Source organism: Lynx canadensis, chromosome D1 (genome assembly GCF_007474595.2).
Source record: "Lynx canadensis isolate LIC74 chromosome D1, mLynCan4.pri.v2, whole genome shotgun sequence".
Classification (NCBI taxonomy): domain Eukaryota; kingdom Metazoa; phylum Chordata; class Mammalia; order Carnivora; family Felidae; genus Lynx; species Lynx canadensis.
In genome coordinates, this window is record NC_044312.2 from 89,471,104 (window position 1) to 89,486,096 (window position 14,993).

The 14,993-nt window shown below is 46.5% G+C and overlaps 1 protein-coding gene across 1 annotated transcript in view; it reads right to left on the reverse strand.

Moving 5' to 3' along the window:
- Positions 1-554: 554 nt before the first annotated feature.
- Positions 555-14,993, reverse strand: part of PAMR1 (peptidase domain containing associated with muscle regeneration 1) — a 75,876-nt gene continuing 61,437 nt past the window's right edge. Inside the window, exons 7-11 of the mRNA XM_030332874.1 lie at positions 9,716-9,928; positions 7,660-7,726; positions 4,102-4,334; positions 2,938-3,230; positions 555-1,636 (exon numbers count right to left, since the gene is read on the reverse strand). Of these exons, the coding sequence (XP_030188734.1) occupies positions 1,100-1,636; positions 2,938-3,230; positions 4,102-4,334; positions 7,660-7,726; positions 9,716-9,928 (1,343 nt within the window). The 3' untranslated portion in view covers positions 555-1,099. The remainder of the gene's footprint in view (positions 1,637-2,937; positions 3,231-4,101; positions 4,335-7,659; positions 7,727-9,715; positions 9,929-14,993) is intronic.

Genomic DNA, 14,993 nt, shown 5'->3' on the forward strand with positions numbered 1-14,993 from the left:
AAGACCGAGATATTCTCGCAAAGGCCCCAAGGGTAGAAGGGGAGGTCACTGAGAGTCTGGCAGGATACCAGAGAAGGTTGTCGCTGTGGCAATGAGGCCGAGTGATCCAAACCAGGGTCAAAAGGGAGTCACCCCCACGACTCAGGAGTACCATGTCAAGAGGGAGGGCTGCTGGGCCCCAGGGTAGCAGAGAGAACATGGCACAAGTTTCAGTGGTTACCGCTGTGGCACTCGAGGTCAATGTCGGCAGGACGGCCAGGGATGGGAAGGACCCACCACACACACCCAAGAGCCAGCAGGGACTCTGGAGTCTCATTGTGCCCCAGTACTTGAAGGGTAGCCTCCACGGCACCCTCTTGGAGGAGAGGAGACTGGCCAGGAGAGCAGGAAAGAAAGAATAAAAGAGTGAGCCCCCCCCCCAAACACACACAAAAGTGAAAGTTACTGAAAAGATCACTTTAGGGACTGAATTCATATTTTTTTCCCGCCGCTATCCAGTGAGAGCCAGGTAGCGTTTGAAATGAGAGCCATAGCACAGCGGTTCTGTAGGTCAGAAGCCAACCCTCGTTTTATTAAAATATGGACAGGGGATTGAGAAAGAGAAGGACCACACTTTACGGTGGCAATGTACACAAAAGCCAGAGCCACATCCAAGCTCCGCTGTCCCGGGCTGTCCCACGGGCGGCTCTTTGGAACGTGGTCTGGCTAGAGTCTTGGAAGAGACCTCATGAAACCCAGACTTCTTGGCCAATGCTGTCTCCGCCAGAGCTGGCCATGACATTCACACCACCATAGGGCAGGTGGGCAAAGCCACTGGGCTGGTGGAACGGGGACCACTTCTCTGCTATTCCCATAGTCTTTTTGGAGGAGACCCCGTCCTTGCAAAGCAGCCGTGGTGTCTTCCAAATGGTCTCAGCAGCCAGGAAGGCAGCGGTCTACCAAAAAGTGAGCTCTACTCACTCTCCACTGAGTTTCGAGCTTGAAGTCAGAAGCTCTGGCCCAGCCGAATTCACAGGCAGAATCAAACTTCAGGTCCACACTGCCTCAGGCAACCCACGTAGAGATGGACCCACGAAAAGCACCTCAGTGGCGCCGAGGCTCATTTCATGTTTCTCTCGATCCAGTCTTTAAAAGGCAGTACCTTGCTGAAGGCCGTGTAGAGGCCGTGGCTGCATGTTTTGTCATAGCTCCAGCTGACCAGCCCCACCAGATGCCAGCGTGGCTCGGGGGACGCCCGCCCCGGAAAGGACACAGCCGCGATGCCTCCCGTCTCCGCCGTGCAGATATCCGAAGGGGCAGCGGGGTCCCGGCTGGCACAGAACATGTTGTCCGTGATGCTCACGGGGATGCCGTGGTCCTCGTGCTGCTCCTCACACAGCAGCGAGTCCACCACCCTGACCACCCCTGAGCGCAGCGTGTCGTTCTTGAAGCCCGGGCTTCTGTCATCGGACAGGACGTTCCAGCCGGCCACGGTGATGCGGGACTCCTGGAAGGAGGTGCTGAGGTCCCGCGGGGCGGCGAGGCAGATGGGCTGGACGCGGGTGCTGACACGAGCCTTGTCCAGGAGCTTCAGGATGGCGATGTCCGTGTCCAGCAGGATGGGGTCGTAGTTGGGATGCAGGATGACTGCAGAAATCTACAAACGCAAGAAATGGACAGTAGTGGTGAGCCACGAGCTGCACGGTGAACAAGAACAGGCAAGCCCTGGGGCCAAATAAAATTCGGAGCAAATGTCTTAGGGACACACGTAATTATTTGGAGACGCTTTGCTTAAGGGGTCCTGGGAAACATCAGCTCTCTTTCGGGGGCTGCAAAGTGAAAAGCCCACTGCTGCCTGGTAGGTGGGGTTAACTAAGTGAGGGTGGCAGACGGGGCTGCCGACAACAGTGTGGCACAACCCATCTAAAGCGGGTAGCGGCCACTTTGCTCCGGCTGACCACTGCCCAGCCGAAAGGGGGCAGCATTCTAACCTGGCCAGAGAATAGACTCCAGACCTTCATCTGAACCTCCTGATTTTTAAATGCTGGCACAGAACTGGCTTAAAAAAAAATGTATGTTAGCGCCATCCAAACACAAACCCCTCAAGGCGACCAGTTTGCAACCTCTGGCCCACCATACACGTTCATCTGTAAGCCAGTAAGACAGAGCTCGACCCAGAATGCTCCACAAGACTTTTCCACAGTCTTTGCTGATTGTCCCAATCCTTGCTGATCATTCACTTTGATGGGAGCTTCTAGGAGCCTACGTCTGTGATATGCTCTAACATTTTTATGTTCGTGTTCTAGTACTGCAACTACCTTTGGGCACATTTCCTCAGGGCTTCTCTTGTGTCAAACTAATCATAACATACTGGTCCGTCACTTCCAGTAGCCTGTGGACTCCTCAGGGCAAAAACCATGCCTCATGTATCTATTCTTATGTATCAGTTCTGTATCTATTCCCTGTGAATGGCGTACTATGGGAGATCAACAACGAATGGATAGATGGATAAGATGGATAAATGGATGGATGGATGGATGGATAGATAGAGAGGGAGGTGGGTAGGTGGATGGAAGAGAGGAAGGGAGGGAAAGAGGCAAATAAAGACAGATGTATATTATAAATTGGTCAGGAGTACCTTGGATAAAATCTTTCTATGTCCTCAAAGCCTACCTTGTACAGTGACCTAAACATAATGGGTGATTAACTTTTGATGATCTCCATGATAGATGATAGTTGTTACAATCTTATTTTGAAAACAAAGGGAAAAAAGACTCCCTAGTCTCTCTAGGTGCCCCTTTCTAGTATCTGTCTACGTGAAATATTGGGCACCTGCTACATGCCAGCCTCTGGCTGGGTGCTACAGTGCCAAGGTGTCGGCACAGGCACACCTGCTGCTCTCCTGGTGTGGAGTTTGCTGAGGCGAGGCCTAGTCTCCAGGGGACAACCCTCTCTCACCCGCAAGCTCTGGATGGTCTTCTCCTCTCGGTCATCATCCCGGTAGAACTTCCCCAGGACGACTCTGAGGTCTGCTGTCTTGATCATGGTGACCCTCCCCAGGTCAGTTACACAGTGGGCAGCCACCACCACGGTGCGCTCATTCACCAGGGCGCCGCTGCAGACCAGGAACCACGCGTCCTTGTGCAGGCTGCCACCGTGCACCCCGCTGGCCCTCCTGTAGATGGCCGCCTGCCACGGCCAGCGCATCCCCTGGGTCTTTGGAGCGGCGATGTTCTCAGTTTTCCCACAGACTATGGAGAAAGCATTGGCTCAGTGAGATAAACTCAGACTATCCCATCCAAAGGGGAATGTGTTACTCAGTCAAGAAAACACAAACCTGGAAAGGTAAGCACCGTGCGCGTGATGACCACTAAGCATCTAAGCTGTTTTTCCTTTCCCACTAAAGAGTTGCCAACCACCTTGTCATGGCTGGCTATAAAGTCTAGGGTGAAGATTGAAGGCTTTGGATCCCAGGCACTTACTATCAATAGGACTTTGGGCAAATTGCCTAATCTCTTAAATCCTCAGTCTTCTTGCCTACAAAATGGATACAGGGATCACACGTGTCTCACCCAATTCTTGAGGAGGCCGGATGATCATGTATGTAAACGGTTAGACTCAAAATACCAATGACTATCATTATAAACTTGACCACAAAGAATTAAGCCATACTGTTCTCCTTTGACAAAGAGGGTGGGGAAGGTAGTTTACTATGCGCAAGACCCTATTCCAGAAACTTCCACAAACTACTTCAGTAATCATCATCTTAGCCTTATGGGTAATTAAAAGCTCATCACCTAATTAGTAACAATTACTTACTCAATACCACTGGATGATGAGCATGAAAACGGGCTTAGACGGGATATCCAAGATGACATAATTAGAAGCCTTCTGGAATTGTTAACTCCTTTCCCCACCTGTGTGTAATGACGGTTCTCTCCCTTTTATCCAAGGAAACATAAGAGAGTTATTCAGAAGGAAGTATGCCCCCTCCAAAAAAATTCACCTAAGACCATTGGATGAGAAACCTTTCCCAAAAAGTCTTCAAGAGGGTTGAGGGCTTTTCACAAGTAACCATGGAAGATGTAAGGGGCTCCAGCCCCAGGACAAGCCTTGACTCACTAGGGATGCAGGACGGGGCACGTCCACTCCACTTCCCGGTCCTGAGGCATGTCCGGCGGCTGCTGCCCAGGCGACGGTAGAAGGGTGAGACACACTCGTACTGGAGCTGGGTGTGCAGGTGTTGGAACCCGGGGGGCAGATCGCCAAAGGGAAGGGCTGGCTTCTTGGTGGGGGTGCCCTGCAGTTTCTGCTTGCTGAAGGACGCTGAGTAGAGCTGGTGTAACGGCGTCTCCCTGCATTGGGGCCCACGGGCCCAGAGAAAACAGGGTGAGAGACAGTCATGGCGGCCCCTATGGTATCCATGCCAGCCCCCCACGTAGATATTTGGTTAGAGCAGAAAATGAAAAGTCTATCTCATTCTCTCTATCCCTCCCGCTCACCTCCCCCACCCTGTCTTTCCTCTCTCTCTCTCACTTACACACACACACACACACACACACACACATGCACACACACACACTTCCCTTCTGCCACTGAGCAAATTCTCTTGCACACCTCAACCTTCATTCTGTTCATCCATTTCCATTTCTGGCATGCCTCCGGCTGCCTAGGATTTTAACCAAAGGATAGTATCTGGTGTAATAGCTGCGATCCAAGGGTACGTTATACGTGCACACAGAGAAAAATTAACTGTGAAATTAAACAGGAAAGGAAGTTCATTTGAATGAGAGAAATCCAGGCGTCTTTTTTCCTCCAAACATTATCATAATGGGGTAACATTAGGAATTGACTTGAACTAAACTGTGTTGATACAGTAGTTTGATTTAGCAATCAGCGTATATAATTAGTACACCTCAGAGAATAGAGCTTTCTCAGGGCACAGTGATTGGCAGAAACACAGCGTACTGTGTGTAAATGCAAAAAGGCCTTTCAAATGAGCACTTGGAGCTAAAGCCCCCAGAGACCACTCAGGGGTTCTTGGGGGAGACGCACACACATTGGAGAGCTTGCGTTCATGGTGCATCAGTGCTAACGATCACTGCAAAGTTAGAATTCTTTTAGGAAACAATGTTTTCATCTCTGTTGAATGAATGGGGAGAGGAAGCCCAGAGAGGGGAGTGAGAGTACACAGAAGGGTACACGGGAAGCTAAGTTGGTACCCAAGGCAGCACTGAGCAGTTATGGTTCCCAACCTGGTGTCTCCACTGGGCCATTTGATGTCATCTGAAGAAATCTGTGTCATGTGTCTGCACGGCACTTCACTCAGAGCAAATATTCCACCCACACTGATTTCATTCAACAAATCTTGAGCCCAGTTTAGAACAAGGTCTGCAGTTCAAGGAGCTTCTGAATTGGCCAACGAGCTCATCTTTTGGTCCCTCTGTTGAAAGACTACACTGCCTTTGGGGGTTCTTGGGTGACTAGGCTGCTGGAGATATGTATATCCACTTGCCAGCAGCCTATCTTCCAGAAAGATCCTTAAAACCAAGTTTTAGGCTTGCTTTTTCATCTACATGAGCTACCGGGCACCTTGTCACCTAACCTCCCATTATAATCGCTTTAAAAATGCAAAGCCCCGTGGTCTTTTTCAATAGCTCAGGGGCTGCTCTACAAGACGTCTCCTTGGAAAGAACAGGTTTATCCCACTGAGCGGAGAGTCCAGCTCCAGGTAGGTCATAAAGATCAGGAAAGGGAGCGGAATTTGTCTTCTACAGCCACTGTTCCCAAGGGAATGCCTTGCCTGAAAAGGGAAAGACAGAAATAGGAGATATCCAGAGGAAGGGTGAGAGACTGAGGAATATCCTGCTTTGTGAGTATTTCAGGTCACTTGGCTGTGGCCAGTTCCGGTCACTGGGATGCACTGTTACCAATCCTAAAAGCAATAGCTACCAGTGACAGGTGTTCATCCGGGCAAGTGTTCTGCTAAAGCCTTTACGTAGGACTTAGTTAGAGCTTAGTGCATAAGGGAGCAAGCCCTGAAGACCCTGAAGACCGTGAAGGTCCTGGATTTGCATCCTGGATCCGCATTTTGCAATGTGACTTTGAGCAAGTTAATCAATTTCTCTGAGCCTCGGTTTACCCATCCGTAATAAAATTGGTAATAAAATCTATAATAAAATGGTAATAATGATAATCCCTACCTCAGAGGTCGTAACAAAGAGTAAACGAGCTAATGCATGGGAAGCGCTCAGAAGAGTAACTGGGCACATAGCATTCGATAAATGCTGTCTATCGGGGCTGCGTCTAATCTGTTCAGCAATCCCCAGAGACACATGTTATTATGATCGTCCTCATTTTTCAAAAGAGGTAACTAAAGGCTTAGCAAGCGTAGGAGCTTGCCCAAGAATACTAAATACAGCCCTAAAGAGAGACAGAAGCCGGTCTCGAGCCATTGTTTGTCAGTCCCATTCATTCAGTCCATGTTCGGGGTGGTTATGTTTTCTTGCGTGCCCCCTGTGTGGCAAGCATTGTTCTTGGCAGGAGAACTCGAGCATGAACAAGACACAAAATGTTCCTGCGCTTGTAACCTGTATTTACTTATTTTCGTGGGCTAGGAGGGGAGATAGAACTTGAACAAATAAAAAAATGGATGCGAGACGACAGGTGGGGATAGAAGCCAAGCCGAAGACGGAATCACGGCAAATGCCAGAGAGTAGAGAAGTCGGCTCTGCGGTCTGGGTGGTAGTGACATTACTACCTTTATTTTATTTGCTTATTTACTTATTTATCCGGTTGACTGTGGCTTAATTTTATATAAGGTGTAAAAAGAGAAAACATTAAATGGTACCACAACATGGTTGTCATTTTGGGGGGTTGCTATTTTCAAAAGCACAGCCAGGGAAGGTCTCTCTGCCAGGTTAAAAAGCTGAGAGAGAGGTGAAGGAAGGGAGGCATGAAGCCTCACTGAAATCCAGTGGAAGCAGGGTCCAGCCAGAGCTGTGAGGCTCTGAAGCGGCATCGTGCGTGGAGGGGTAGAGAGGACAAGCCACGCAGCCCGTGTGGCCGGAGCGGAGGGTGAGGAGAAGAATGGCAGGAGATGAGATGAAACGGTGTTTCCTGCAAAATGAGGCGAGAAGTGGTAGAAATGGGCCTATTCCATCCCCACCGGTGGCCTCCACATCTGTCTTCCCTGGAGGAAGGCTGGGTGGGCACATCTGAGGGCCCGCGTCCCTCATCGGGACTGATCGTTTGTCTCTAGTTCCTGGGTGCCACCGGCGTGCCTCCTCTGGTTGATTACTACAGAAAACATCTTCTTGAGTCTGGCAGGAGGGCCATCCCTGTAGAAGGTACCCTAGTAAACACAGAGCAATTTCACGAAGACTCGAGTATTAAAATCCAGTCCCTCACGGATCATCTTCAAGCCTTACTTCCCATCAACCACCTGCTTTCCCACGATCCAGTGAACTGTGTACACGTTCCAGCTGTTGCTACCTCTTGGCCAAAGGCAGCTGGCTTATCAGCCTCCCTCTAATAGGCCCTGTTCTTTCATGAGCAGGCAGCTCTGAGTGTCCCTAAGAAACCCCAGAGTGTCTTTGGCCAAACGCAAGTCGAGAAAAGGGGCGGGAGGGGAAAGCATGCATTTGCCTTTAAAGCAGAGCTCGGGTGTCTCCACCTCACCTTGACTGAACCTGCATTGGAAGAACTTTGCGTCTCACCAGGTCTGAGATCTTTGGTTCTCGGCAGGCTAGAACGAAGGAGACAACACTGCATAATCTCTTCCCATATTACCTGCTCCCATCATTCCGTTCAGATTCATCCCTGACCGCCCTTTCTGGACACCCCCAGGGGTCTCTGAGGGGAGGCATGCCGGCCAAGCTTGGACAGCTCCCTAGCGAAAGAGCTCGCCGCCTTCCATCTAAATTGACAAGCCCCTCTGAAGAAGCCACGTAGAGCACGCACCTCTGAAAAGCCGCTCTACCTAGGTGATGTGGAACCCTGGCAGTCAACACACTGGCACTCTCTGTTCACACGACAGCATTAGTGACCTTGATGGAAAATGGAGTCAAGGTCAAAATGAAGGTTCTAAGTTAAAGCCCCACGCAGGGAACTACAAGGTTCTCCTTTAGGACCAGATGTCAGTGTCCACCATGGGGAAGTCTTGGGTAGCTGATTCCCTCATGTCCTTTCTCTGAAATTGAGGCTCCTGATGACCATTTAAGGACACCTCAAAGCCCAGCGTAATTTTGCTGAAGTGTCTCTTTCTTCACAAGTGAAAAGCAATCCTTCTCGTTCCACTTTCCCAATCAGGCAGCCAACATTCGTCTAATTAGCAAACTAGAGAACTTTGGTTGTTATTAATTCGTAAGAGAAAAGTTGACAAAAATCTCCAAGGACATATGTAACACCGTGTCCATACTTAATGAAATCAAGAATCAGAGTCTGTGCTGGTGGGGACGAAGGTCGCTTCTGGCTAAAGTCTAAAGTGATTTATTCCTTTCACAAACCAATTCTCTTTTATTTCTTTTCCCAGGAGTTGGGTTGTTGACAAACACCCAGAAGGGAAAGTGGAGGATTAAGGCAATTATCTGGATAATCTAGGCCAAGGACATGCTTTTCTTCCTAGGAAACAGCCAGATGATTGTGACCTGCCCCTGAAATACAGGGGCTGTTGACCTGGTTCAGTAAGAAACTACCCACCCCCAGTGCCAAGGGGGAAGTTTCAGGCTTCTCTGTACAAGGTTCCATTTTTTTCTGGTCCCAAACCAACCTTTTCCATCTTCCTCCCAGATTCCCAGTTGGCCCCACTTTGAGTTTAGCATGATCCATTCCCTCCTGCCTATACTTCCTTGTTTTCCGTTGTCTCATGATGGCAATATCGTCCCGATTGCTCTTTATCTCTGCCAACCCTTCCCAGCTCCCCAGATTGGCTCTCCTCTGACTTGCGGTGTGCAGCTATCCCCATTTCAAGCAATATTGATCGTTCCCTTCTCTGAACATACATTGCTCATCTGTTTCCTCTAACTCTGCCTTGAATGCTCAAGGACTTGACATCTTGTTAAGATGTCTTTCACCATGTTAACATCTTTTTTTAATGTTTATTTATTTAAAGAGAGACAGAGACAGCGCCAGCAGGGGAGGGGCAGAGAGAGGGAGAGAAAGACAGAATCCCAAGCAGGATCCGCGCTGCCAGCACAGAGCCCAATGAGGGGCTCGAACTCACAAACCATGAGATCATGACCTGAGCCGAAATCAAGAGCTGGACGCTTAACTGACTGAGCCACCCAGGTGTCCCCACTATGTTAACATCTTAAACTTACTGCCACATAGGCTGGCAGGACGGTGTGTCTATTTTGTTTTGCTTCCTGTGTTAACTTTGTATTTCATAGACAGTAGATAAACACAGCTATATTGAAGCACACTGGTTGCCTCAATTTTGTTCTTGGGTCTGCATATCTAAATCAGTCCTGTCATCTTTCCTAAACTGCTCTGATAACTATCTTGATCACAGCAAGAAGCTGTGATTAGGATAAGCAGGTCCTCTGGAGGTCCAGAAAAGGAGCAAATGTTTTCAGAGATGGCTTCCCACCTGGGAGTTATGGATGGTTCCAGGGAGAACCTAAGAGGGAAAGGCATTTTCTTTTTTCAGGGGCTCACAAACACCCATGTATGGGAACTACCAAAAAGTCCGCAGCTCTGTCTCCTTCTGTGGCTCTCGCAAATACTTGTAGGTTACCTTTTATGCAGATTGGCTGTTTCCCCGACCACTCTCCATTCTGCTGGCAAGTTCTCTTCTCGTTGCCACTAAGAACGTAGGAGTTATTACAAAAGAAGGACACGACAGTGCCGATTTTCGCATAGTGCCCGTTGATAAGCCCAGGGCCACCTGCTATCTTCTTGTACCCATTGACTGGGCCCCCAGGGTCCGAGCAGTTTCTTTCTTCAAGGACTAAAAGAAGAAATAAAAGGGGGTGGGGGGAGGAGCTGTTAAAAGTGTGGAGTATTCCATTTTAGAACCAAATCTTTTCATGTTTCACTGAATTAAAAATGCAGTGAGGTGGAGCCTGCTATGGACGGTACCCGGAGGAATCACCAAGAGAAAACTCGTAATAGAAAATGCATGCGTTAGACATGTCTTTCCTTGAGAAGTATTTCATCCCGTATATAAATAAATTTGACATCGCCACTGGCTCTCCTGTGATCTTGTTCATTTCTTTCTCAAACTGTGGGAGCTGGGCAGGCCTGGGCAAAATAAACATTGCACCTAGATTTTATGACCAGTACCCAGGGGTTATTGCTTTTCAGTGTTGTGCTGTCTCTTCCATTCCCTAAAGCTTGCACAATTCAACAAGACGATTCAGTTTCCCATTTGTATTATACCCAGAATGTAGAACTTACTAGAAACAAAGCCTTATGTGTGAAATGAATTTAGATGCTATGTTTCATCTTCAGGAACCCAAGTGTGCTGAAAGTTATGGTGAAAAAATACTAGAAACTATATAGATTCAGAGATAAAACAAAGTTCCCCCGATCTCCAACTATATACTTTCTAACTAACTAAACACTTAATGTCCACTCCAAAGGCATTTCTATTCTCTAACTCACATGGGACAGCAATGGAGAGCAGAAATGTCAACACCAGCTATAACACCAGTGTCCGAGCACTGAACAGGGTATCAGACAATTCCTGGAAAGATTCTATCAGGTAACATATTTTTCTCAAATGGATTATGGCACAAAGGTGAATCCTGCTTGCGTAAGGACGCAGAGGGAGTCCCCTGAGGAATTTGACCTTTAATTACTGCACTTGGGCACCAATCGCTCCGTCAGCCTCCCTGGTCTCTTTTTAATCATTTCTTCTCAGACACAGTCTCATCCCTATGAAACAGTCCCCACGCAATGTGATCATGCATCTGACATGCTTTTCTTCCCTTAACCGTCCCAATTACCTTTCAAGCAACCTGCTTGCCTGCCTCCAGGCAAGAAAAGAATCTCCATTCCATTCATATAGCACTTCTAAAATACTTGAGGAGTAAAAATGAGTAAATTTCCCTTTGTGCCAATTTGGCAGGGTTGCTAATATTAACCAAATTTCTGGTTTGTCTGCTTTAAGACTGCCCATAGACCATGTGGCAGATGATTTCAAGGATCTTCTGTATGCTTTTGGGCTACATACTAGGAGCAGTTTCCACAATGGGGAACTCCAAAACCCCACCTTAACTTAAGAAATGAACCTGAGAGAGCTTTCGCAACATGGCATATGGAGAGCAATGCACTTTTTGAAACTTCAAGCGGCCTTAGAAATCCCCAGTGCTTATATTCCCAGGAATGCCTCTATGATGTAGGAGGGAGAGGCAGAGAAAGCATTCCATATTGCTCCAGTGATGGGACTCCCTTCTTAGAGCGGAGATCACTTAATGCCCAGAACGTGTAGCCTGAACCTGAGCCTACAGTCTGCAATCATCTCAAAAAGGTATGGTGCGTCATACCTGCAAGTGTTAGAAAATGGAATTCACTGCCAACATAAAAATCAGGAGATTGCTCAGAGAAATCCATATTACTGATTTCTGAGCAAAATTCAGATCCGGAAACCCTGGGCCTGTGTTCCCACATGGCCACAATCAACTGGCGTTGAGAAGTGGCTTCTGTTTAATGGGGGCTGCATTCTTCATTTTGGTCACAGCCCCCATTGCCTGGCCCTGGCAGGGGCTCCACTCTGTGGTTAGTTAGCCTATCAAAGGGCCATGCTTTGTGCAAAGGGCATGATTTGTGCAACACCAGGGCAGTTTCTCCTCCATTTTGAGTTTTGCTTCCTATAGCTCACAGCCAAGAAAAATTCTGGTGATACGTAACACCAGTCCTGGAATACTGAAAGAAAATGAACTATAGTTGAATCACAGCAGTTTCAACAGCAGATAAGAAATCCCTTCTACCGTGAGCCTGATAGTTGGGTTTCTCCCCTTTTAGAAGTAAGGACTTCTGTGGTCCACCAGGCTCCTGCCCTGTGATTTCCTAATGGCAGCATTCTTGTGGATCATATTTCCAATTCCCCATTTAATGTGGGTTTAACCAGCAGGAATGCACTGGAAAGTTCTCAAGCCTTTGGAGGTAACAAAGCCTTGGGACAATTTAGGTTATCTGCCTTTCTCCCTGAGGAGGATTTAAAGGGAGACTCCAAGAGAAACTGAGTCAGGATATACAAACAGGTCTGCCCAAGGCTGAGGAGTTCTGCCATATTTCTAGAATTCTTAGATGCTACTCTTTTTTAAGTGACATGTCTGAATCAGGTCACATGTATACATTTCATGTAGTATGTCTTTACTTCGAATTCTCAAAGAAGCTATAATTAAATCAACAATGCACCTTAAACTTGATGAGATCTTATAACAGAGAACTATTATTTGATTTTAAGTTATTGCTCATGAATGGTCGGCAGGATGGAGCTTCCTAGTGCTGAATGATGCTTCCGAGTTAGGTCCAATGAAACCTATATGGCTGGGGCACCCGGCTGGCTCAGTCAATGGAGCATGTGACTCTTGATCTCAGGATTATAAGTTCGAGCCCCAAATTGGGTGTAGAGATTACTTACAAATTCAATCTTAGGAAAAAAAACTCTATGGCTAAAATTCAAGAGAAATACAAGCAATAGAAACAGATTCAGGAAGGATTCAGATGTGTAGTTTTAGGACACCACTTGCAAATAAATATGCTCAATGTGCTCAAGGAAATAAAACAGAAAATTGAGAACCTCAGTAGAAGACTGGAAACCTGAGAAACTAACCAAAGGAGAAAGGTAGAACAGAAAAGTTACAGTGACAGAAATTTAAAGCTTAATTTAAATTGAGTTTAATAGCAAGTCAGATACAGCTTATGTGTATTAATAAACTGAAATATAACTCGCAAGAAAAAATTCAGGATGAAGCCCGAGAGACAAAAAAAGTGAAAATGTACAGGAACATGTAAGAATACAGAGAAGGTTAACAAATACATGCACCTAGCATCTCAGTATATAGAGATAATGGCTGAAAAAGACTGATAAAAGACATCAACCTACAGATTCACAAAGTCCCAAGATGGATACATATGAAGAAAACCAGGCACAGACCTATTACACAAAACTGTTAAAAACCAAAATCAAAGAAAAAATTTTAAGCAGCCAAAGGGGTAAAAAAAAAAAAAAAAAAAAAAAAAAAAAAAAAAAAAAAAAACGGATGGGAAAAACATACTTTAAAATAATTATAGTCATTCTCTGGCTTGTAACATCAAAAAGGAGTTTTGCCTCTATCATTTTTTCCCCATGTTTGACAATCAGAAACTGTAGCCATAAAAGTTTGGTGTTTATTATTTTTGTGGTCATTCGTTATTTTTATTTTTTAAAATAGCAGGCAAAATGGTTTGGGTCCTCCCTGCTCAGCCTATAAACCTAGCATGAACTGGGCCATGCATTGTTTTATGTTCCCATACTCTCTCCCCTCCCTGTAAATCTCATTACCATCTTGCATAATCACAGAATAATCCAACCTACTGTGAGCTCAGATTTAAATGAGCTTGGTCACTAGAATCTGGGGGGGAAAGAAGGGCCTCCAGAATCAGACAGATATAGGTTGAAATAATTATTTGGGTCCCCAGTGTCCAGAATAAGTACACCAGAGGTCCTCAATTAATATTTGTTAGTAGGTGGAGGGGATAAAGGGTAAAATTTATTCATTCTTCCATTTAATGAACTAGGGTGTGGGAAAATGACATAATTTTCCAAACCTTGCTTTTTTTGGCCTGAAAAATGGGATAATAGCACTTATCTGGCTGGGCTTGTTTTGAGGAATAATTTCTATAACACGTAGTTTCCTTTTCTCCTGTTTGCCTTTATTTACAAAGTACGCAACTTCTAAAACTCAATTCCCCAAATTCATACACTTTAAAGAAAACCCACGAGGAAATCTAAAGACCTATTATTGGGTCTATTTGAATATAAAACAATATGCCACTCTATTGTCTAGCTTCTTGGTAATGTCTATGAGTGATGCGCTGGAGACCTGGGCCCAGGATGTTGACTCAGACTTCTGGGTATCAGCCATGGTCTCTGTCTCATCTCTTTTAATCAAGCAACATGAAGCCTCAGAATTGTATTCTTGTCTCAAACATCCAGTGGGCATCATTTCCTTTTCCCTCTCATTTATTTCCCATACTATCCAAAGCTGTACACTCTCCTAGGATGCTTTTGAAGAGAATTCTAGGACTTCCTCCACCCATCCTTTTCTCTCCCAGTTTAGACATCTACGTGTTGGGTCTATAGACCATCTGCATCTCATTAGAGCACCTCCCCAGGGTTACATTTCAAAAACTATCTCTTCACTTCACCTGTGGGTTCTCTTTTTAGAATCCTTTGTATCTCCCCGTTGAACAGATCCATGATTCTTTTCTATTTGATTTTTCAAGGGCTTTGTGCTTCCTTTCTCCTCAGTGGGATGGATGTTGCCACACAAAGCCAAATGAGAATGTAAAACATCTGAATCCCTGGCCTGAAGAAGCACCAAGCTTCTGCTTTGCTAAGTAATATACTCCATGATTAATAATAAATAGCACATCTCCCTGTTACTTTTGGGACTCAGTCTGGGGATGCTAAACACGTTAAGTTTAGCATGACCTTACCTGCCATTTCATGAACAAAAAACAGTACCTCGAGGTGCATTGCTGTTTCAGACAAACGTTTAAAGAAAGACTCTCTAACCTTGTTTTCTTGTTTTCTCAGGGCAACAGTACAAGGTGGTTCGCTGTGATGCCACTTTATGAAGGACACATGATGGTTTTGAGATGGCTCTTGTAGTGAAGTCTATCGGTGCCCCACCCAGGTCCCCTCATCCCCTTTTACCAGCTCAGCTTCCACATGTGCGCTTTACTGCTGAGAGCTGACACCTGCCACCTTCAGAGGACTGCCCTGGGCACAGGCACGGGCACCGTCTTGCCCATATGAAAAGCTGAAAAATGCCTAGACTTTTGTCCCCTCATGCCCACCC